Below are 24,257 nucleotides of genomic sequence, written 5' to 3' on the forward strand. Positions count from 1 at the left end.
GTGTCTTACTTATTGCATTGTCATTTCTGGGGGGACAGGTGTATTTTTCTTGAAAGAAATGACAAAGAAAAATTGGCCATGCTTTATATTAAGGTCTCTTTTAAAACATGTATTAGTTAATAGTTTAAAAAAAATAGATTATTGTCATTTGTTATGGAGTCCAACAGACCAGTAGGTTGCTTATAACACCATCAACCAAACTGGTGATAACCGCCACCAATACATGTCTGTAACACGCTTATAACATCCGTTAACCATTTATAAACAGAACCTTAGAAAATGCAGCCAAAACATTTAAAAGGCCAAATTCAGCTCTCAGTTACATCAGCTTGAATCTGCAGTAACTAAGACCCAGATCCTCCAAGGTGTTTTGGTGCCAAACTCGAAGGTAATATAACTCCCACGCCTGGGCCATTTGCACAAAGGCCCCTTTACACTGCTTTGGCGGGCCAGACTGCTTTGGCAGGCCAGACTGATGTAAAGCAGCTTTAGGTTATGCCTTCACTGCAGTGTTAGCCCTAGGTATGTCTTGAGTGTGGCCCCAACCCAATTCCTGTCCACACACACAAATCTCTCGCTCAAGTTGAGCAGCGTTTTCAACTTGACCTATGTGGCCCGTCAGTGGGAGGAGGGGTTTGAGGCTAAAGTGTTGTCGATTCTCAAGCTAGTAATGCAGGGGACTCAGCTACAGGCTACAGCTCTGGGTTGGTTCAGTGTTGTTTCCAGTGTGGCTGGAGCTTGTAATTCGAGTGGAGTAACTCGCGATAACTTTTGCAGTGAAGACAAACCCTGAGTATAAACAGGATCAGAATCATACCCAATAGCTCTTGTCCTTGGTAGCATTGTCCCAACATTTGGCGTGTTTTTTTAGGAAGTGGATGCTGCCTACATGAAAAAAGTGGAGCTTCAAGCAAAGGTGGATTCCCTCATTGATGAGATAAACTTCCTGCGAGCTGTCTATGAAGCGGTAAGGCTCCTATTCAGAGGCTCCTTCCCATGGGACCACATTGCTCTTTCCCCAATGACAATGTTGTAATCGAAAGACCTGTCACATTTTTCTCTGCATGATGCAACTCCTGGAATGATTCAGGTCATGAGTGGAATACTATGTCCAGTGTTGTGTTACCTACAGGAACTAGCTCAGGTGCAAGGACAGATCAGAGACACCAACGTCATCCTGCAAATGGACAACAACCGAGATTTGGACCTGAACAGCATCATTGCCGAGGTCAAAGCTCAGTATGAAGACATTGCTAACAGGAGCCGGGCTGAGGCGGAGGCTTGGTACCAAAGTAGGGTGAGTCATCATGCCGCTAAGGAGCGTATAAGAGTAGACTGAGAATTCTCCTCAGAGGTCGCTGTGACCTAGTGCTTTGAAGCCATAGCACTCAAAGCACTTGGCAAAAGAATGCCGGCTTCTTATCACCACTTCAGAGATGGGGAAACGGAGTGGGAAAGTGACCTGCCCAAAGTCAACCAGGAGATCAGTGACAGCGCTAGGCATAGAACCCAGTTCTACTGATTAATTTAACCACAAAATGATCCGTCCTCACCTTCTTAAATAATAATAGTGCCTAGCATAGGGAACTGTACCTTTAAGAGTTTAGTCTCCTGAGGGCTGCAATACCTTGGTCTAATTTCAGTTGTTTAATGAATGTTGGGTGTGGCTGGTGGCCTGTGATATACAGGCGGTAAGGCTATATGATTTTGTGGTCCTTTCTGGTCTTAAACTCTGTGACTCTGTAAATCTAAGAGGCTCTGGCAAGACCCAGTTGGAACTGGTGTAGCACCAGCTAGCTCTTATCCATAGCTTTTCATCCATACATTGCATAGGGCTTTATAATAGATGGGGAAACTGAGGCACGGATAGGCCAAATGCCTTGCCCAAGGTCCCACAGCAAGGCAGTGGTAGAGATGGGAATAGAACCAAGTTCTCAGCCAGTCTCTTATGTTCTCAATGACAATAGCTCTGTCAGTCTAGTACACTGTGACCACAAGTCAGGTTTTCCAGGGGAGGTTACCCATGGTGCTCCTCGGCATATCAAGCCATCCTAATCCCATCAGCCTCAACTTCCACAGTTGTGCTCTCATTTTCTGGGGTCAAAATATGATTCCCTTGGAATATCCTTACATGATACCTATGGATAAGTGAGGGGACCCATATGGATTTTCTAATGTTGGTCATATCACTGCTTAGTAACTGTTATTAAAGTATTTGTTCACGTGGGCCTAAAAGTGTGCTCAATGCATTATGAAACAAACTTAAAGACTGGCTGGAGAAATTCTGATGGAGCTATAGTCCTTTGGACTAAGCCATCCAGCCAAAATCAAAACACTTCACAAAATCAGGTCAAGTTCACCCGAATTTTGTTTCGGAAGAAAACCGAGGGGAAAAAAGTTTGAGTATGTTCAGAATGAAACATTTCAATTATTTTTTCCTGGAGAAAGGGCTTTTCATTTCAATTTTTAAAATGAGATAATATATTACAAAAGAAACAGTTGGAAATCAAAATGAAATGTTTGGATTGTTCAAAAACAAATGTTTCAATCATCCCCAAACAATATTTTTTTTGAATTTGCCTTCACGGAGAATTACAAATTTTGAAACCTCAAATCTTTCATGAAATGAAGCTTCCATCCACTGCCCAATGGTAATAAAGACAGAGGATAAAATTTTCAAAACTTTCAATGATCACTGATAAAGTTTGCAGATGACACAAACTGGCAGAGTGGTAAATAATGAAGAGGAGAGGTCACTGATTCAGATGGCTTGGTAAACTGAGCGCAAGCAAACACATGTGTTTTAATGTGGCTAAATGTAAATGTGTAAATGTAAAGGTGTAAATTTTTAATGGTGAGTGTAATTAACTATTGATACAATTTACCCAGAGTCGTGGTGGATTCTCCATCACTGACCATTTTAAAATCAAGATTGCATGTTTTTCTGAAAGATCTGCTCTAGGAATTATTTGGGGGAAGTTCTGTGACCTGTGCTATAGAAGAGGTCAGACTAGATGATCACAGTGGTCCCTACTGGCTGTAGAATCTATGACTCTATGATCTGAATATCTCACACGCATTGGTAAACATTTCCTTTGATATTATGCTGACAGCTGGTTGGACAGCAGTTTTTTCCATCTCCCGATCTAGTTCCTCCTCCAATTTATTTATTTATTTATTTAAAATATGAATTTTTTTTGAAAAATGTTAAAATTAGGATAATTTTCAACAGCGTAAAAAAAATCATCCAAGTGGTAGAAAAAAGGAGGGAAAATTGCATCCAATTTTTTCCCAATTTGAAATTGGGAAATTGGAAATTTGAAACATGTCTTCAACTCCAGTTATGAAAATCTTTTCTAATGACCTTATGGCTTGTGTCTTTCAGTATCAAGAGCTTCAGGTCACAGCCACGACACATGGTGAAGACCTGAAGGTCACCAGGAATGAGATCTCTGAAGTGAGTCGGGTGATCCAGAGGCTGAAAGCTGAATTAGATAGTGTGAAAAAACAGGTGGGAAAGATCTTAATATGGAATTGACATGATTTATGGTGTTTATTACATACTATTTTAATGAGCTCTGTGACCTTGTGAGAGATACCTACTCTCTGTGTTGCCAACTCTTGTGATAGCTGGTGTTTTTCTTAAAGCCCCGGCTCTTTAAGTCTAATTATTTGTTGAGAATCTCAACTTATATTTATTTATTTACTTATTTTGTTTTTTAATTAAGTTTCTAGCTCTCATGGTTGCAGAGTAAAGCTTGGAAATGAGTCTCCATCGTGTCATAAAGGTTCAAAAACCTGGACACACACAAAAACGTATGATTTTAAAGCCAGTCTTATGATTTTGTGGATTTTTAAATGGTTGGGGTTAGAAATACTGGATTTCTGGTATGTAAGGAGCTGCTAAGTCAAAGGATTCTGTTTAAGCTCTCTAGGCCAAATCCTCATGTAGCTAGGTATACTTGGGTCCTGCCTCAGTGCAGAGGGCTGGACTAGATGACCTCTTAAGGTTTCTTCCAGCCCTATATTTCTGTGATTTTTTTGACTCATTGAAATCAATCGAGCTGCAGTGATTTATACCAGCTGAGGATATGGCCAATTATATTTAAGTGCAAAACTATTCTGACATTTCAAGGCATCTTGGAATAGTCACAGGTATCTCAAACAGTGCTGTCTGGCATTCTGAAAGGAATGTCATTTGGTATGGAATAAAACATGCTCTCCTCCATGACCCGGATTGGTATGTCACCATTAAAACCAATAATAAATATCAGAACTCCTGGAAACTGCTTAATTCAGTCAGTTATATATGCAGGATCTGACCCTTACAACAGTAAGGAATGTAGGGTAAACCTGTCAAAAGCACCTAAAGGCAAAAATTTCCGAAGTGTCTAAGTAAGTTAGAAATTTAAATCTCATTTTCAAAAGTGGCTTAGGCACTTAAAGAGGCATTATCAAATGAGCCCAGGCGCCTAACCCTTATTGAAGTGGAAGTTAGGAGTGTATGTACCTTTTTGGATCTGGGCCTACATTCCTTTTGAAAATGGGACTTAGGCTACTAAATCAGATACTTTTGAGAATTTTATCCATAGTACTTTCTACCCTAAGGGTATGTCTACACTTACCATGGATCAACGCTGCGGCAATCAATCCACTGGGGGTCGATTTAGCAGGTCTAGTGAAGACCTGCGAAATCGACCACAGATTGCTCTCCCATCGACTCCAGTACTCCACTGGAACAGGAAGCGTAAAGTAAGTTGACGGGAGAGTTTCTCCAGTCGACCCAACGCGATGTAGACACCGCGATATAGACACCACAATTATTCACATAGCTGGAGTTGCGTAACTTAGGTCGACTTAACTCCATAGTGTAGACCTGCCCTAAGAATTTCAATGGAACTACTCCCAGTCGTAAGCCTTCTGTTTGCAGGTGTTTCTCTGTCAGGACCTTAGAGATATTTCATAGAAGGCTGAGAAATCAGGGACGAAAATGGTTTAAGAGTTGAGTGCCCATGTTCTTCCTTCTATCTTGCAAAGAGAGAAAGAAATCCAAGGGGCTAGAAATCCACGAACTACATAGCTTGCCCTTTGGGTGACACTGGCTGCTGGACACTCAGGCCTGATCTACACTAGGATTTTACATCGGTATAATTACATCTCTCCGGAGGTGTGAAAAATCCAACCCCTTGAGAGACATAGCTATTCTGACCTAACCACTAGTGTAGACAGCACTGGATTGACGGAAGAATTCTTTCATCGCCCTAGTTACCGCCTCTCAGAGAGGCGGATTAACTACAGCGACAGGAGAACCCCTCACGGTAGCATAGGTTGCTTCGGCTCTGAAGTGCTACAGCGGCACATACTCTTAGGTTTATTAATTCAAACCTTGACTTGACGCAAAAGCATGCCTTGTGATTTCAATTACTACTAAAGCGACGAATGACAGATATACAGGAAAAAGACAATGGCCAGTTGCCTTCTCTTGTGGCGTAGGGGGTCCTGCTGGATTTCTTCTATGTACCTCCGACTACCCCTTACAGTCTACCACATTTTAGACACATCCAAATTACAAATCCATCAGTTCTCTTTCCATCACCATCCAGTACAGTATTACATGTTTTATGCAACACATGCAGGATGCCTGTGCAAGCTTCTGTTTGCAGGACTTTTGCCGCCCACACTGTTTTCATTTGATTATTGCTCTTTTCCAGGTGGTTCGTTACCACTGATCACACGCTGATCATGCACACGTACACAGGTTACTATCCTCTTTACTCAATACCATGGACTTTCTCCTGTTTTTCTCTGACTGCCCCTTGGCAGCACATATTTTATAGCCATTGTGGCCCAATTTAGGCACATCCTATGGTCAAAACATCACCCACAGAGGAACCTTCAAAATATCACTTAAGCAAGCTTATAAAAGAAACAACTCCAAATCCAAACAAAGGGTAGGGTGAGTCAGCATAAGTATCATCTCCAGACTCATTCCGCAGACATGAATGAGCCTTATCACAATTCCCAGTACTAGAATCTCATGATTTGTCCCTTACAGATTGCAGGGCTGCAAACGGCCATTGCCGATGCTGAGCAACGCGGGGAGCTGGCCCTCAAAGATGCCCAGGGTAAGCTTGCTGATCTTCAGAACGCCCTTCAGACCACCAAGGATGAACTGGCTCGTTTGCTGCGTGATTATCAGGAGCTGATGAACGTCAAGCTGGCCCTGGATATTGAGATTGCCACCTACAGGAAACTGCTGGAGGGAGAAGAATGCAGGTAGATGCAATACACAAATAGTGTGTGGTAATTATGGGGCCGGATCCTCAGCTGGAATAAATCAACAAAGTTTCTGCCCATGAGGCTGGGTTGCTTCCAGACTAGCTCCCCACATTCTCTGTTCCCCTGGTGTCTTCCCAATAAAAGTCCAGGCGGGGAACGTTGGCCCTTTGATTCTTGTTCCACTGATCATGAGATGTTGGGTTCGTATGAAAATTTTGGGTGCAGAGCCCTTGAAAATCTGCCCCTGAGATCTTTTGCAAATTTTGTCATAATTAGTGTGAATGAGAATCAGACCCCTTGTCCTTTTGGGAAGCATTTACGCCCTCTATATTTCAAAGTTTAGTAATTGTATTATAGTGATTTATGGGGTGATTTACATTAATTACTTTTCTTTCCCCGACAGGATGTCTGGAGAATATGCTGATCCTGTGAGCATCTGTAAGTATCTCAAGGATTCACTTTCATTTGTCAGAATTAGAGCTGGTCTGAAAATGAAGCAGTGTGCGTATTTTTGATATTTGGCCAAAATAGCAAAAAACAAAATATTTCAGCCAAAACCTGAAAAAATTCAATTCAGAAATGCCACCACAGTGCCTCGGGGAGTTGTAGTTTGGGTGTCTCATACATCCACTCTCTTGTATAGGCGGGGGTCCCTAGTCAGACTACATTTCCCATGATGCACCATGGTCTCCCCTCTTGGTGAACAGAGGCTGTGCATTATGTCCTTGGCCATGATGCATTATGGGAACGGTTGCCCAGCTGTGGAGCTTGGCCCATAGAGGGGAATGGGGACATGAGGCACATGTCCGAATTACAACTCCCATGAGGCACTTCATTAGCATTTCTGAATTGCAATACTTAGGTTTTCAGGCATTTGGTTTTTCAAAGAAAAATTGCAATTTTCCAAGGAAAAATTTCATTTGGTCAAAACCCCAAATTTCCTTCATAAAACAGTGGTAGAAAATTTCCAGCCAGCTTAGTTAGATGTAACACCAGAATTTGTCTCTCTTTGGAAATCACAAGCTGCTTTCTGAATAACCAGAGGGATCTTTTTCTTGCAGCTGTGGTCAACAGCACCACGAGCGTAGCTGGCAGCGGTGGCGGAGTTGGAAGCAGATATGTCCTTGGTGGAGGAGGTGGAGGTCGTGGAAGTGGCCTCAGTCTTGGTAGTGGAGGAGGCAGTTTCGGCCTTGGAATTGGCAGTGGGAGTGGTTTTGGAATTGGTGGCAAAAGTGGGATCAGTGTTGGCGGAAGTGGGATTGGTTTAGGAGGAAGCGGTTTTGGCTATGGAGGGGGGGTCACTTCGGGAGGGGGAAGCAGCTCTAGTGTAAAATATATCTCGACATCCTCTTCATCAAGCAAAAAATTAATTAGATAGAGCGTAAAAACTCAACTCAGGGACCTTTGAATTAACCCCGGTTTTTGCTGCTTGGCGACGGGAATTCCCACCCCACCTTTCAACATTCATGGGGAAAAAACCCCTCATCTTGGGACAAAATTTTGCCCTCAGTTGCACTGAAGTCAATAGGTCTGAATGGGAGTAACTGAGAGAGTAGAGATGGCATCTGACCCATTGCTCATTGGGAAACTGAGAGAACTGTAGCAGCGCGGATATACTTTCCTATAGCTTTGCCTCATTCAGGACTTGGCTCTGTAGTCAATTGCACCAATTTTAGTCCAGTGTAGTGCCCGGGGGCCTGATTCTCCTCTCCCTTATGTTTGTCCTGCACTGGTGTAATTCCATCAAGTCCGATTCTCCGTTGCCCTGCCGTGGTGCAATGTGTGTGTGTGAGACTCCCCATAAATAACTGCGCAGGATAGCAGAGAATCAGGCCCGTTGACGAACTCCTGACTTACACCAGTGTAAGTGAAATCAGAGGCAGGCCCTACGTTTTCAGTGTTCTGGTTGCTGTGGATGTCCAAGGTTATTTCCAAACTCATGAAGTAACCCTGGGTTTTTCCACTCCGCCACTTTCTCCTGAATTTCACTGCATCAGCTCATATGTGTTTCAGGGCTTGGTCAGGACAAGGAATACGGTGAATTGTCCTGGCTTTCCGCAGAGGGCATGAATCCCACCCATTTAGCATCGTGAACGTTAATAGAGGCCCTGAGTCAACGTGTCCCTCCTATTTCCTTTCCGCGGGCCCGCTCCTGTGTGATGTTCATAAAATGCCTCATTCTTGTTAAAGGACCGGCTGCTTTTCACTCTGTGCATCACCAATAAACTGCATTGTGTCATTAACGTCACACGGCTGAGTTTTTAAACTAGGCTCTTGCCTTAAACTCCTGGTTGGGTTCGTCTTTTGTTGCGGGACTGCGGTAACTGAGAATTAGGCTCACACCCTTGATGTACTAGGTGACTCAGTCTTTGCCGAACTTCCATTGGACTTTGCAGGTATTATTTTTGGCTTCCATATCCACTAAAAACATATGAAGATGGATGACAATAAAGAATCATAGGATCAGAAGGGCTCGCCAGGGTCATCTCGTCTAACGCCCTGCCAAGATGCAGGATTTGTTGCGTCGAAAAATTGTTAATAGATTGTTAACTACAGCTGGGAAAAAATTGTCCTATATTTTTTTCCCGGTGAAAAATGACGATTTGGTGACACTGAAACATTTTGCAAATTTGTGTTGGTTTCACCAAATTGTTTTGGTAAAAATAAAAATGTTTCCTTTTGCCATTTTGGAAACAAAACCTGCTGACGTTTTTGGTCCCAAATGGCTTGTCACTTCAAAAGTTTATTGGCTAAAAATCAAAAATGTTTACAAAGGGTCAAAACGGAAATGAAACATATAGAGCTAAAATGTTTTGGTTTTGAAATGATTTGCTTCCCCCCAGGGTTTAATTTGCCAAAAATGTCCCAAAAAATGATCATTCTTGGTTCCAGCCAAAGCAATTTTAATATTTTTTTATGGAACTGCCCGATAAAAGTCCGTTATTTGCACAGCTCATCTCTTAAGCCTCAGAACCCCGGACTTCCTGCCAAGTGAACAGCTATGGGCTAGAGATCGTCAGCTGGCATAAATCAGCATAGCTTCTCTGGAATTAATGGCGCTACGCTGATTTATACCCGTTAAGAATCTGCCGCCCCAGATGCGTATCCACACTTATTTGTGCTAGCGTGCAGGAGACAAAGTAGCAAAATTGATGCTGCATAAGAGATGGCTTTGGGACATGGAATAATAGAAATTGTCCGTGGTCAAAACCATCTTTTCTACCCCATGTCTCTCTATGGGTTTCCTGGGGACAGGAGCAGCAAGTTGTATGGGCCCGTGGTGCCCGTGCTCCAGGGATATTCAGAGCACAGGGCCCCGGCTCCACCAATGTTAGGGGCCAGGTCTCTCCCGTGGCCCCACCTGCAGCCCCTAAACACCTCCCACAGAGTGTCTCGCACCCCCCTCTGGCAGTGGCTCCTAGGCAGGGGGCCGGGGGTCTCCACAAGTCGCTGGGTATGGGCTCTGGGCTGGGGGTTGGGGTGCAGGAGGGGGTGCGGGCGCAGGCTCTGGGCAGGGGGTTGGGGTGTAGGAGCGGGTTTGGGGTTCAGACTCTGGGAGGAAGTTTGGGTGCGGAAGAGGGTTTGGGGTGCAGGCTCTGGGCAGGCGGTTGGGGTGTAGGAGCGGGTTTGGGGTTCAGACTCTGGGAGGAAGTTTGGGTGCTGAAGGGGGTTTGGGGTGCAGGCTCTGGGCAGGGGGTTGGGGTGTAGGAGCGGGTTTGGGGTTCAGACTCTGGGAGGAAGTTTGGGTGCGGAAGGGGGTTTGGGGTGCAGACTGTTGGAGGGAGTTTAGGTGCAGGAGGGGGTGAGGGGTGCAGGCTTTAAAAGGACCCAGTGGCCCCCGCCACCACTACCGACAGTGCAGCGAGGCTAAAGTGACTTCCTGCCCACCGTCGCTCGGCGCAGCACGCCACTCCCAGAAGCGGCCGGCATGTCCCTGCGGCCCCTGGGAGGTGTGTCTCCACATGCTGCCCCAGCCCGAAGCGCCGACCCTGCCTTTGGAACTGCAGCCAATGGGAGCTGCGGGGGCGGTGCCTGTGGGTGGTGGCGCGTGGAGACCCCCGGCCCCCTGCCTTGGAGCCGCTGCCAGAGGGGGGTGCTGGTCACTTTCAAGAGCCGCCCGAGGTAAGTGCTGAACCCCCTCCCCCCGCACTCCAGCCCTCTGCCCCAGCCCAGAGCCCAAACCTCACACTCAAACTCCCTCCCAGAGCCTGCACCCCTCACCCCCTCCTGCACCTAAACTCCCTCCAACAGTCTGCACCCCAAACCCCCTTCCGCATCCAAACTTCCTCCCAGAGTCTGCACCCCAAACTCGCTCCTACACCCCAACCCCCTGCCCAGAGCCTGCACCCCACACCCAAACTCCCTCCCAGAGCCAACGCCCCCCTCCTGCCCCCAAACTCCATCCCAGATCCTGCACCCCAAAGCCCCTCCCAGAGCCTGCACCCCCTCCCTGCACCCCAGCCCAGAGCCCGCACCCAGCACCCAAACTCACTCCCATAGCCCCACACCCCTCCCACACCCAAACCTGCTCCCAGAGCCTTAGGGCAGGTGTGGGGGTGGGGACTTGAACCCGTTCTGGGCACCACCAAAAATTATACAAATCTGCTGCCCCTCCCTGGGGATCAGGTATGCTTGCAGTGAGTGGGAATTCTGTGCAAGCTGAAGTTTCACATGGACTCCTTGCACTGTTGTGTGTGTGTGTGTTGGGGGAGGGTACCAAATCCACAATGCTCCTGCTTCTGTGCTTTATAGACCCCTGCAAGATCGGCCCTGGTAACTGCAAAACTCCTACAAGTTAATCTTTAGAACGGATCCCCCACTCTGGGTCAAATTGGGGCCGGTGCTTTGGGCAGAGGCATGCCACAAAACTGGCAGCTGGCAGCATTAACAGGGGCGGGGGATTGTGACCATGCTTAATACCTGGCTCTTGTGCAGTTCTTTGACTCTTCGAAACGCGGCATCCAATAGACATGGGGCTCAAAAGCACCTGGGTGCACTTTGTAGCTTAAGTCCCATGTTCAAAAGTAACGTAGGCACCTCCATCCCACTGACTTTCCATGAGACTTAAGCTCCTGAGGAGCAGATTCCCAAAGGTAGTTAGGTGCCTTAAGGGGCAGCCAGGCCTCTAGCGGGATTTACTACAGTGATTAAGTGAGTTCGGTGCTGAACTCCCATTGATTTTCAATAGAAGACTTTATCAACACCATGGAGCCAGCCTGAGCAATGGCTGGTGATTCAGGTGGCTGTTTGACTCTCTGTTTGAACCCTCACATGCTCATCTTCTTTATGCCTCTCAGCTGTGAAAACTTGTGTCAGGAAACCCACCCTTCTGCCTGTAGAGCTGTGGTCCCCAAACTTTTCAGGGTCATGGCCCCCCTTATCCCTGTACCCCTGCCCCTCCCCCACCCCCGGGGTTCAGGTGCGGGGCAGGGAGAAGAGCCCAGGGTCAGGAGAGGAGCTAGGTGGTGCTTCCTCCCCACCCCCCATGGGGTCTGGCCCAGGCCCCAGCTGCGCCCCGCCGAATGTTCCTCTCTGCCCTCCGGGGGGGGGGGGGGCATGCTCCACGGTTTGGGGACCTCTGCTATAGAGGAACTAGTCCAAATTTCTGCTTTGTCAGCTCAGCTGTGCAAAGCATCTCCTGCTAGAGGGAATTGCATTTAGACCAGAGGTGGGCAAACTATGGCCCACGGGCCACATCTGGCCTGCGGGACCGTCCTGCCCAGCCCCTGAGCTCCTGGCCGGGGAGGCTCACCCCCGGCCCCTCCCTTGCTGTCCCTCCTCCCCCGCATCCTCAGCTCGCCGCGTCACCAGCGCTCTGGGCGGCGGGGCTGTGAGCTCCTGACTGGCAATGCGGCTGCGAGAGCCGCGGGCCTGCCCCTGTGCAGTGGCATGGCTGGCTCTGGACGGGTGGCACGGCTGCCAGTCCTGGGGCTCTGAGCAGGATGGTAAGGGGGTAGGGAGTGGGGGGGGGGTTGGATAAGGGGCAGGGGGTCCCAGGGGGAAGTCAGGGGACAGGGAGTGTGGGGGGGTTGGATAAGTGGTGGGGTCCCGGGGCGTGGTTGGGGGTGGGCGTGTGGATAGGGGTCGGGGCAGTCAGGGGACGGGGAACGGGGCGGTTGGATAGGCATGGGAGTCCCGGGGGGCCTGTCAGGGGACGGGGATGTGGATAAGGCTCAGGGCAGTCAGGGGACAGGGAGCAGGGGGGGTTGGATAGGGGGTGGGGTCCCGGGGGGCGGTTAGGGGTCGGGGGTCCCGGGGAGGGGCGGTCAGGGAACAAAGAGCGGGGGGGTTGGATGGGTGGGGGGTTCTGAGGGGGGCAGTCAGGGGGTGGGAAGTGGGAGGGGGCGGATAGGGGGCAGGGGCCAGGCTATTTTGGGAGGCCCAGCCTTCCCTACCCGGCCCTCCATACAGTTTCAGAACCCCGATGTGACCCTCGGGCCAAAAAGTTTGCCCACCCCTGATTTAGACCCTTGTGATGGAGTTCTTAGAGATGGAGCTTGAGTCAGCAGTCTCATCTCCATTAGCACTAATTAGATTTCCTGGAAGAAGGCCTAGTTGATCAGGAATGTGCCTGGTTACCAGGCCACACCTGGGTTAGGAAGCAAATGAGCTAATTAGCCCATTACCAGTCAAGGGGCTTAAAAAGTGCACAGGAAGGCAGTCTTTGAAAAGAAAGGGGGAGAAAGACAGAAGGAGGGGAAAGCCAGCTAGGGGAGCCCTCTGAGTAGGGCCCACTCACTCCCCACCCCCTCTTTGGAGAAGGGGCCAGAAAGCTGGAAAACAGCGCAAAGGTGGGGAAGCACCAAAATGCATTAGTAGCGGGACTGAGACACTGTAAATTAACTACATGCTGGTGTTCACAAGCAAGAAAGGTCTCAGAGTGTCCTGACTTTGTGGAAGAAATGGGGCTACAGTTGATGTGCCCTAGCACAATGCTTTAAAAATATACTGATGGGAAAGACAGGAAAGCAGCCCCCTGCTTGTACCGCGGAACAGCTGCTTTGGATCCTGTAACCCAGCCCCGCTGTGCAAAACACAGCATGTTCCATAAAACAGCACCCGGCGGGTGAAGGCTGCAAGCCAAGCAGTTTTGACCCTTCAAAGTGGCCTGATAGATTGAAAGTGCTGAATAACTACAAGAGAACTCGTTACTCCCAGGTAAGCTCCACTCACAAATCTTCTGTAGTAATGTTCTCACTTTCATAGCAACCAAGGCCTTTGCTCCTCAAATTCATATCGGGAGCATCTCCTGCTCTCCCACCACAGGGGGCTGTTGGTCCCCTCTGATCTCCTGCAACTGATGTTGTTTAACCTTTCTTTCTCCAAGAAGCCACAATGATCTGGCCATTGAGTTCCAGATCCGTGTCAGTGGGTAGGAGAAGGGGTATCTCTGGTTACCCTACTGCTGGTGGGGGAGGGGGAATTAAGACGGGCCAGCAGTTTGGGTTCTGCTGCCCTTGGGCAGCAACAGTCTTTATAACTAGGACGGCAGTGTAAGGGGTTTCTGCTGGCCTAGGTAACGTCCGTGGTGGAGATTGTGGTAGCGGAAGCGTTGGGAGTGGTGGGGGCGTCAGCTACGGTGCAGCGATCGGCAACTTTGCTGGAGGTGTTGGCCGTAGTGCCACTCTGGGCAGCGCCGCCGGTGATGGTTTAAGTTTTGGCACCAGTGGCTGGTGTGTTGGAGGGTTTGGTGGCCGAGTTCCAGACGGCAGTCTTGGTGGTATCCATAAAGCAACCATCCGGAAGAACTTCCTTGCCCTATGAAATGTGGCGATGGATACAGAGGTCCAGGGAATGCAAGTGCAGGAGAGGTTGAGGGTCTTGATCTGCTCCAACAAATTTGCCTCCTTCACGGACAGGGTGAGACTGGGAACTGGTTATCGATGCGGGGCTGGGAGGAGGAGGAGGAGGAGAAATTGCAACACCACCAGCATTGCTGCAGTTTAGATCTCAGGGGCATCATTGAGAGTGACTCCACTTAGCTTGGTGGATTGACTCCAGTTTGACATGGGCGCAATTGAAATCACATTATGACCATTACAGTCTGGTTCTCTGTTAGCTTACATCTTGTGTAGTCACTTATGCTGGTGAAAATTAAATGCAAACTTGGTGTGAAATCTTCCCTCCCTTATTTGGGAGTGTCTTCAACACGCTGTACACTGGTGCATAGGTGCTGGAACTGTGGGTGCTGGGGGTGCTGCTGCACCCCTGGCTTGAAGTGGTTTCCATCATATCCAGGGTTTACAGTTTGGTTCAATGGCTTGCAGCACCCCCACTATAGAATTGTTCCAGCACCCATGCACTGTGTAAATAAACACATGAGGTTCAGGGCAAAAGAATCTTAACCTTAAGCTTTAACTTCTTCAATCTCAACATCTACCATCATTAAATTAGTGGCTGACCCCCTTGCCATTCTCTGAACCCCCCCCCTCATAATTTTCCACAACTGGGAAAATGTAAATAGATATCATTTTAAATGCTTAAAACTAAACATGGGTACTATCCGTCACAATGATAACAATCGAATTCTGCCAAGCTCACTGATAAACTGTGATCAAGTCACACCTTAACCTTCTCCTTGTTAAGCTAAATAAATTTGACTCCCTTGAGCCTATCATCGTAAGGCACGTGTTCCAACTGTTTAATCATTCTTCCAGCTCTTCTCTGAACCCCCTCCACTTTATCACCATCCTCCTTGAGCTGCGGGAACCGGAACTGGACCCAGTAATTTTGCAGTGATCGCAACCAGTGCCGAATACACTCTACTCCTACTGTTTAAGACCCCTATTTGTCTTTTTGCTTTGTATTTGTACAGCACCTAGCACACTGGGGTGCTGCTCTGAGTGGTACCATTGCTGCAATACTGCATTTAATAATGTGGGTAGAAGCGGTGGAGTGAGTCATGGCGCCATCTAGTGGCTCTTCCCACAGAGAGGCTAAATGCTAGGCTCAGCTATTTGAAGCCTGTGCAATGGTTGGATTTGAAGAACAAGTGTCCTATCGCTGGCTTCCTCTATGGGGATGGTGGATATGACATTAGTGCCTGCTGCTTGCCGAGCGTGAAACTGTCATAGGCGCACTGCAGGTAGGTGGGGTTCACAGCCACTCTGTTCCCTTGGTGTTTCCGGGTCAGAGGGAGCAGCTTTATTATAGAATAGGTACAAAAGGAATGATATTGTCCCTGCATAGCCTTCTACTCCAATACCACACATCAACCTCAAATAGCCGTGCCAAAGCTATACTCTCCTGCTTTTACAAGAAAGAAGGGTGCTCTTGTGGTTAGAGTATTAGCCTGTAGCAGAAGGAGGCTTTCAGGCATAGGTGTAGTTTGACTTCCATATTTGGGGCGGGCAGTGACCCTCCAGCCAGGCCAATGAAGCCATGTGTGTGGGGCAAATTCCACCCCTTCCCAAGGCTTGCAGGGCTGGGACTGCAGTGGGGTCGTGGCCCTGATGTGTGTTCAGTCTCACACAGGAACCTAGGGGGTAAGGAGGGCTAATGCTCAGGACTGGCCCTTGGAAGCCATGGTTGGAAACCACCCAGCCTCCAGGGTAGGGCCAGGGGCCGCCCCACTCCCACACGTGAATCCTAGTCTTATTCATCTCTCCTCATACAGCAACCGTTCCATACTTCTAATAAGTTTGTTGCCCTTTTCCGAACCTTTTCCCGATTCCAATATATCCTTTTAGAGATGGGGTGACCAGGTCTAACCAGGGTTGAGGAGCCAAGCGCTCTTCTGTGTTCTTTGCTTGAGGATTTGCTTTGTTAGCTTCAATGATTCATTTGTTTTGTTCCACTGCCTCTAAATAAACTTCGCCATCTAGTGCTTTGAGCTGGCTCTTGCTGAATGGACTGTGGCTGGTTCACTGGGTTACTTAGAGTTGAGTAAGATACGCCGTTCCATGCAGTGAAATTGCACTCAGAGGCAGGGTGTCAGCCCAGGAGCACCCATCCTCACAAGTGCTGGAGGCACCACTAACTGCATGCAAGCGCACCACTAACTGGAGACGACTGGTTTTGTTGCTAGCAAATTGATGACAACACAAACAAAGTGGATTCCCATCCCTACTAAAAGATTCAGAGGTGCATCAGCGAGCACCACCTGGTGGAAGAAAGGAACTTGTGCAGTAGTGGCAAAAACGGAACTGATTTCATCTCTGGTCACGAGTGCTCCCAAGATCTGGAGATGCTTGAGTGCTCTTCACCTTCCAAAGGAACACAGATGAAAATGATTCCCTTGCGTGCCCTCCCCCTTTCTCCTGGGCCTCTTTCCAAAACTCCTGACAGGGAAGAATTTAGCAGAGATTATCTTTGCAGCCAGAACAATAAATAATAATAAAAAAAGGAGAGCTTGCTCAGGCATGTAAACAAAACACTCCATCATCTGAATCCAAATAGATATTTTAATGCTAGTGAAACCATCCCCAATATTAAACAACACATGAAAAGAATCTGGACAGCTCTTAGGAGGGGGAAGTCATGCCAAGATGCCATAGCATTTAAGGCCAGAACGGATCATCCTTCATGATCCCCTAATCTATGGACTCAACTGTGCCAAGCCGGGCGCCCACACCTACCACAGAACAATTAAGAGCTGCCTGAGGGTTGTATTGTCAGCTTGTGGCTCCAAGGAGCCATTTGGGCAGCTGGTGCGAATCGAGGCATAGAAATTGCCTGGCCACACCTTTCTTTCATGTCCTCCTTCACCACTGTAACTGAGTGTAATTTTCCCCAGCCATGCCCCCTGATCTGGCAGCCAGGGTGGATGTGAGTTAGGACTTGCTGGGATTGCTCCACACAAGGATCTGGATCTGCTGGCTTCAGGACAAGGATGTCCTAGTGTCGTTGAAGAACTGGCACCGGTTGTTAGCCGAGTCTAAGGAACACTCAGCTCATTTGAGGTGGGGAATAAACCTTTATTTATCTTCTGGACTGTGAGCATTTAGGGTGTGTGTGTGTGTGTGTGTGTGTGTGATGTTTTCAGGGTTTACTCTACAATTACAAAGGCTAGAAATGTACAAAAACCATATATATATATATATATATGAGAAACACACACAGACACAGAGTCAGATGACACCAGGAGCTGGGGCTTTAGGAAAAACATCCGCTCTCAAGACTCACAGTTAAAAACCACAAGAATTGGCAAGGCTGAAGCCTACAGAAATCTCTGACGTTACTCTGGATTGACAAAGACAACTGAGCTCTTTTTCTCAACCCAACACACAGCATGTTCAAGCAGCTTTGCATTGCAGTCCAGTTGTCTTCTACTTTTTGGGCACAGAGCCATGGATTCTTCCCATGCAAGTTTTTAGAGAGATCCCCACAGAATGTTTTCATATTAACGTGATATGTCAAAATGCCAATCTCTGTGTCTGTTGCATCATTGGAGAGAGAAGAGATGTTTGCTCCTTCTGTCCACACCCATGTTAAGTTATATGAGAAAGAAAACACCTCGCTCCAGACTCGCTCCAGGGGGATTGTCCCCCATGCCAGAATCCAATCCAGTTGTTCTAGTTGTTCAGGTTTGGAACTGCATTAGTTATGGCTGAGTCCAAGCAGGGCCCTAAAACAGCTAGGAATTCATTCGCTCCTGCTTCTGCTCCGTGTGGGCATGACTGGTAGCGCTGTCAGGAACCTGCAGTTACGCTAATCCTTGATCTTCCTTCTTCACCCTGTAAATTAGTCTTTTTGTTGTTTTTTGGAAGTAATGTTCCCACTGGAGAGGATTGGCTTATTGAGAGGTGTTTGGGGGGTTACATATCTTCTGAAATGTTTGGCATTGATCGCTATTAGAGACCAGATAGCAGACAAGACAGGTATATTGCTTTACAGCATTGTGGTTGATATTATCCTTTTTGCTAGAGCTGGCTTTTTTAAAAAAAAGGGTGGGGGGAGAATCTCTCAAACATTTAATCAAATTTCCCCCCTTTTCTGAACATTTTAAACGCCAAAATTCTAGAGGTAGAAATTGCACTGACATTTTTCTTGACTTTTTCAAATTTCAGAAATTGACAATTTTTTTTTTTTGGCTGTTTAAGGGAGCCACCAGAGGCAATTAGCTTGCAGTGTGCATTGGGTGCTTAGTTGCTCTTTTTGCCTTTGAAAATCGGAACCATAGTCAGACGATACACTCTGTATTTTTTGTCTCCTTTATTGTTGTCTTTTTGAAACACACACAATTTGGACTGAATATATAATAAAATTTAACCATCCAGATTTAACAATAATATTCGGTCCTTGGTGTTTAACATTTTTCTTCTACAGTTCTCGATGGGTTTTACAAAGGAAGAGATGCATTATTACCTCAATTTGACAGATGGGGAAACTGAGGCACAGAGCATCAATGTAGTCTCACAGAAAACCAGTGGCACAGCTAGGAATAGAATCCCCGGGGGAAATTGTGCCCCATTGAAATCAGTTGCAAAACTTCCACTGATTTCCATGGAGCTGAGATTTCACCACAGAAGTCCTGATTTTTAGTCCAGTGTCCTAGTCACTGGTTGTCCAAGGCTTTGCGTTTTTACTAGTGTCTGAAAAGAATATAGGGATTAGCCATGTTTGACCCTATGCAGACCTGATCTTTTTGCACGAAGATACTCAGACCTCTGTGGTTCAGGAGCCAAACTAGCGATCAACCTTACCCAAAAGAACCACAGTCATGTGAATTCATTGTTTCATTTACTATAGTACTAGCCATATTTAAACAGTATGACAGGGAAAATGTTGAGATATATCTATCTCCTCACAGCAAACAAGTGAACTTGTCTCTCTTTCCTTAGATATTTTTAAGGTCAGGCTTGACAAAGCCCTGGCTGGGATGATTTAGTTGGGGATGGGTCCTGCTTTGAGCAGGGGGTTGGACTAGATGACTTCCTGAGGTCCCTTCCAACCCTGAGATTCTATGAATTTAGTGGAAATTGATAACTTAATTGGTTAATAATCTAATAAAATCCTCCTGATTGGTTGTTAATTAATTCAATGGTTCAATGTCGTGTGCTGCAGGAGACGCATTTACAGCCACAGTCTTAGTATCACTGCACTGTGCAAGATTTAAAAAAAATAGACGCACTTGACTGGGAGAGTGACCTGCATTAATGAGACGGGGGCTGCACAGCCACCAAGTTACTCTTGCATCGTGGCAGGGATGAGTCCACAGAGGAGAAAACGGAGCCAAGCACCTCATTAGCACCGTGCAGAAGCTCTTCTGACTCGCTGATTCTCAGCTCACACCACACACTTACTCTGTGTCCTGGTGAGCCCGAGAGTGGGTGGAGGGTTTGTGATTGTTCATCGTCCCTCTTAGGGTATGTCTCCACCGCAGCCGGCTGTGGGACTGCAGTATGGGCTGGCAGGCTCACACCAGCTACAAATAGCAAGGGCACAGGCTAGCCATGCATGCACACTGCCAGAGTCTCCGGCCTGCCTACCCAGCTCGGGCTGTGGTCACACCTCCAAGTGCGCTGCAGACATAGCCTTAGCCTGGCAACAAAAATGATTAGGGGGCTGGGGCACGTGACGTACGAAGAGAGGCTAAGCGAACTGGGCTTATTTAGTCTGTAGACGAGAAGAATGAGGGGGGATTTGATAGCAGCTTTCAACTATCTGAAGGGGGGGGGGTTCCAAAGAGGATTGTATCTGATTTTTCCAAAGTTCCAAATATCCAAAGAGGTTGTCTCTCGATCCCCGCCCCCCCCCCCGGTCCCTGCTAGTAGACAGCTCTGTCCAGGGTGCTGGCGGTTCTCTCAGCACTCCCGCGATAGTTCTACCTCCCTGGGCTCCCAGCAGAAAACTGCCCTCCTCTGCCATGCCACTCCCTTTTCTATATGGGCCTGCCTGGCCCTGATTGGCTGCTCCCTTCAGCCCTTCTCTGATTGGCTGTCTCCTGCGCAGTCTCTCCTAGGGCTCTATTAACCCCTTAGAGCCAAGTAAAAAGAAAAGGAGGACTTGTGGCACCTTAGAGACTAACAAATTTATTTGAGCATAAGCTTTCATTATGCTCAAATAAATTTGCTAGTCTCTAAGGTGCCACAAGTCCTCCTTTTCTTTTTGCGGATACAGACTAACACGGCTGCTACTCTGAAACCTGTCATTAGAGCCAAGTGTGAGCCACAGATAAAGATTCCATGACCTCTATAGAAAAGCTCTGGAACAGGCTAACTACCCTTATAGTTAGAATGTCCGTCCCCCCGTCCCCCCCCCCCCAATATCCAACCTAAATCTCCTTTGCTGCAGATTAAGCCCATTACTTCTTGTCCTTCCATCAGTGGACATGCAGAACAATTGATCCCTGTGCTCTTTTTTAATACCAGTCCTTAACATATTTGAAGACTGTTATGCTGTCCCCCCTCAGTCTTCTTTTCTCAAGACTTAAACATGCCCCGTGTTTTTAACCTTTCCTCACAGGCCAGGGTGTCTAAACTTTTGATCATTTTTTGTTGCTCATCTCTGGACTCTCTGATTTGTCCACATCTTGCCTAAAGTGTGGTGCCCAGAATTAGAGACAGTCTCCAGCTGAGGCCTCACCAGTGCTGAGCAGAGTGGGACCATTCCCTCCCGTGGTTTCCATACGACACTCCTGTTAATACACCCCAGAATGATATTAGCCTTTTTCACCACTGCATTACATTGTTGATTCTCATTCAATTTTTCATCCTCTATAACCCCAGGTCCTTTTCAGCAGTACTACGGCCTACCCATTTTGCAGTTGTGATTTGATTTTTTTTCCTTCCTATGTGAAGTACTTGTTTTTACTGAAACCAATTCTCCAACTTGTTAAGATTGTTTTGAATTCTAATCTGGCCCTCCCAAGTGATTGCAACCCCTCCTACCTTGGTGTCAGTTGCAGATTATGTGAGAATAAGTTTCTAGCCAGTGTGGCAGTGGAGAAAAGCTTGAAAATGTGACCTAGGCCCAGAAACAAAACCCAGCATTTATTACTCTTTAAAAAATTTATGATTTTAAAACCGGTCTCATGATTTTTGGGAATGACTCCAAATTTTTTAATGCTAAGGATGGCCAATATTGTGTGTATATATATTCAACATACCTTGTCCTATAATTGGAGGATTATACAGTTTTGCTCTGGGTGGTATCTGAACTTCTCAACGAAACCTCGTAATCCGAGAGATTCTGCTCCAAAAAAAACCAGACTGAAGCTGATTGTAGGTTTTCCCCACAGTCACCATTTACTCAGAGTTGGAATATAAATCATTCCAGAGTATCTGTGACCTTTTTTCAGGATGTGGATTGTGTCTATATGGCCAAGATGGAACTGGAAGCAAAGGTGGAAAGACTGAAGCAGGAGATAGAATTCCTGAGGTGTGTGTACGCTGGGGTAAGAATCTTTTTTTTTTTTTTTTTTCAGTCTAGTCCTCTAGGAAATAACACTAACTTCTCCTAGAAGCATCTTATGTCCCAATCCTGCAACCCATTCCGAGTCCATGAGGGTACGTGGGGTCCACCAGTGCAGAACAACTGGCAGGATGGAAACCAGTTCAAATTTCTTCCTATGGTTACGTCTACACTGCAGTGAGTATCTGCATCTCAAGGCAGGTCACATTTTTATGGCGAGTAGAAATTTGTCGAAAAATGCATTTTTTGGGGTGCCAAAACTCTTTGCAAATTTGGGAAAAAAACATTTTGAAAACTGTGAAAAAGCTCCCCTCCCCCAACACGTACAGTTTGTCTGACTTTTTTTTAAAGTTCTTTTGGGGGTGGGGACTGAGAAAAAGGGGAGTAAGCCCTCCCCCCAAATATCCAAACTGAAATGGAAAACCAAAATGTTGCGGTTTCCAAAAAGTAAATGACCATTTTTCATTTGGTTTTGAATTGTTGATTCAATAGACATCTGAGTCAAGAGAGGAAGAGCAGGCCCCAATTTGACCTTCTCTCATTATTCTGCAGTAGCTAAATGTAGATCATGTGCCCATGTTTTTCTTTTCTCAGTTAAGGAAGAGAAATATGTGTTTTCCAAGAACCTCTAAGCCCCATATTGCCCAAGGCAAAGCTCCTTTGATATGGGATTTACTTCCAAGCTCATAGTTTGATCAAAGCAATTAGCAATGTGTTTCTAGAGAGACAGCATATCCTGGAGTATGAAAGAAGGAATCTGGAGAGGAAAGCACCTGGCAGCTGAATAAGACTTTATGTTGCATGTAGGAAATTGCTCAGATAGAAGGAAAACTCTGTGAGACCGCCATAGTTGTGAAAATGGACAACCGCCGAGATCTGGACCTCAGTGGTATCCTCAAAAGTGTTGGATGCTGGTATGAGGAGATTGCTCAAGGAAGCAAAGCAGAAGTTGAGGCTTTGCACCTTGCTAGAGTGAGTAATCACACAGCTATTGTGTATGGAGATGTATCTGTAATGCTTGCACAAAAACATAAGCACAGAATACAATGCCTTTTCACTGATACACAGTATATCAGTGAGAACAATGTGGGCTTAATTCTGCCCTCTGTTACACTGGTTCCATGGCAATATAACTCCATCAAAGCCAATGGTGCAACACTAGGTTAAAAATAGTGCAAGGGACTGGAGCATCAGTCCCTTTGGGAATGGGTTTTAGAAGTGTTGGACAGTAACAACCCCAGTTAAAGTCCATACCAGTTGAGCATCCTTAAGGACTCAGAAAATCTGACTTGGCTAAGATATTCAAAGACTAGTGATTTTGGGTTTTGAGTGCCCAGTTGGAGAAAACTTATAGGTCCCTGATTTTTACACAGTTCTGTACACCCATACTTTGAAAATAAGATCCCGTTTAAGCATCTCATTTTGGGATTTCCATTGATACTGGGTACCTAGGTGCTTTTGAAAAATCCCACCAGGTGCCTATCTGCATGTTTAGGCACTTAATTAACTACAAAAAATATGGCCCTTTGAAAATGGGACTTAGGCTCCTAAATCACTTCGGGACTTTTGAATATCCTACTTGATATTAACTTTTCAAGGTTGTCTTTTCTTTTCTTTTCTTTTCTTTTCTTTTCTTTTCTTTTCTTTTCTTGCTATCAGTTCCAGGAACTTCAGGAGGCCAAAGGTATATACTGTAATGATCTAAAATGCAACCGGCATGAGATTGTAGAGCTGAGACGGCTGATCCAGAGATTGCAAAGTGACTCTGAAAATGTGAAGAAACCGGTACGACAGACCATTTGGCGCCTCCCTCCCCCCCACCCCCAGTGACTGGATTTATTTTGTGTATATAGCATTGAAATCAGAAGCGATATGACTGAACCATGCTCTCTTCTTTTGAATGTCACGGTGGTTCCATATCTGTGGCTTCACTAAATCTGACCAGATAGTTTTCCTTTTCAAAGTTAATTGCCTAAGGGACCAAAAAAAAAAAAATCCTGCTAACATTCTTTGAAGAGTTATCGGCAGCCTAGCATATGAACAGCCACACTGGGTCAGACCAAAGGTCCGTCTATCCCAGTATCCTATCTTCCGACAGTGGCCAATGGACATCAGGCCATTGGATTAACCATAGGAGATGAAACAACTGGTCCAACAAACCTCTGGCAGTGAATAACACATTAAGCTTTTGAGAAAAGTTAAACACACAGTATCCCAGAACTATGATCCATTTATAATTCTGCTTTCATAGAGTAAGAACTTGTCTGCACAGCTCCTTAGCCGGATCTACACGGAGCAACTCACTGTGCAACTCATTAGAGTGCTCTACAACTTGCATCCCCTTAGTCCAGACTGTGTTGCTGTGTAGACAAACCCTAAGTGATTTGGGAGGACTCCCTGAATCCTTCATTTTTCTTATAAGGCGAAGTGTTAAGCAAGCTTAACCCTAGGTGTTGCTACCAACACCACCTATAATCACCAGGAGGCTATGGCCAGGTGTAAGCTCAGGGATGAAAGTAACGCCAAAGACTTACCGGTATGGGGGCCAGCTCCGTCCCCCAGAAGGGGGCAGGGCCACAGGTGGAAGGGGCGGGCCTGGGGGGTCAGCGTCCCCCAGCCAACCT

At 46.7% G+C, this 24,257-nt stretch overlaps 1 protein-coding gene across 1 annotated transcript in view; it reads left to right on the forward strand.

Moving 5' to 3' along the window:
• Positions 1-7,657, forward strand: part of LOC125629366 (keratin, type II cytoskeletal 4-like) — a 13,082-nt gene extending 5,425 nt beyond the window's left edge. The window contains exons 4-9 of the mRNA XM_048834799.2: positions 872-967; positions 1,133-1,297; positions 3,386-3,511; positions 6,056-6,276; positions 6,683-6,717; positions 7,341-7,657. Coding sequence (XP_048690756.2) covers positions 872-967; positions 1,133-1,297; positions 3,386-3,511; positions 6,056-6,276; positions 6,683-6,717; positions 7,341-7,657 — 960 coding nt within the window. The remainder of the gene's footprint in view (positions 1-871; positions 968-1,132; positions 1,298-3,385; positions 3,512-6,055; positions 6,277-6,682; positions 6,718-7,340) is intronic.
• The last annotated feature ends 16,600 nt before the right edge of the window (positions 7,658-24,257 follow it).

Source organism: Caretta caretta, chromosome 20, assembly GCF_965140235.1.
Source record: "Caretta caretta isolate rCarCar2 chromosome 20, rCarCar1.hap1, whole genome shotgun sequence".
NCBI classification, from domain to species: domain Eukaryota; kingdom Metazoa; phylum Chordata; order Testudines; family Cheloniidae; genus Caretta; species Caretta caretta.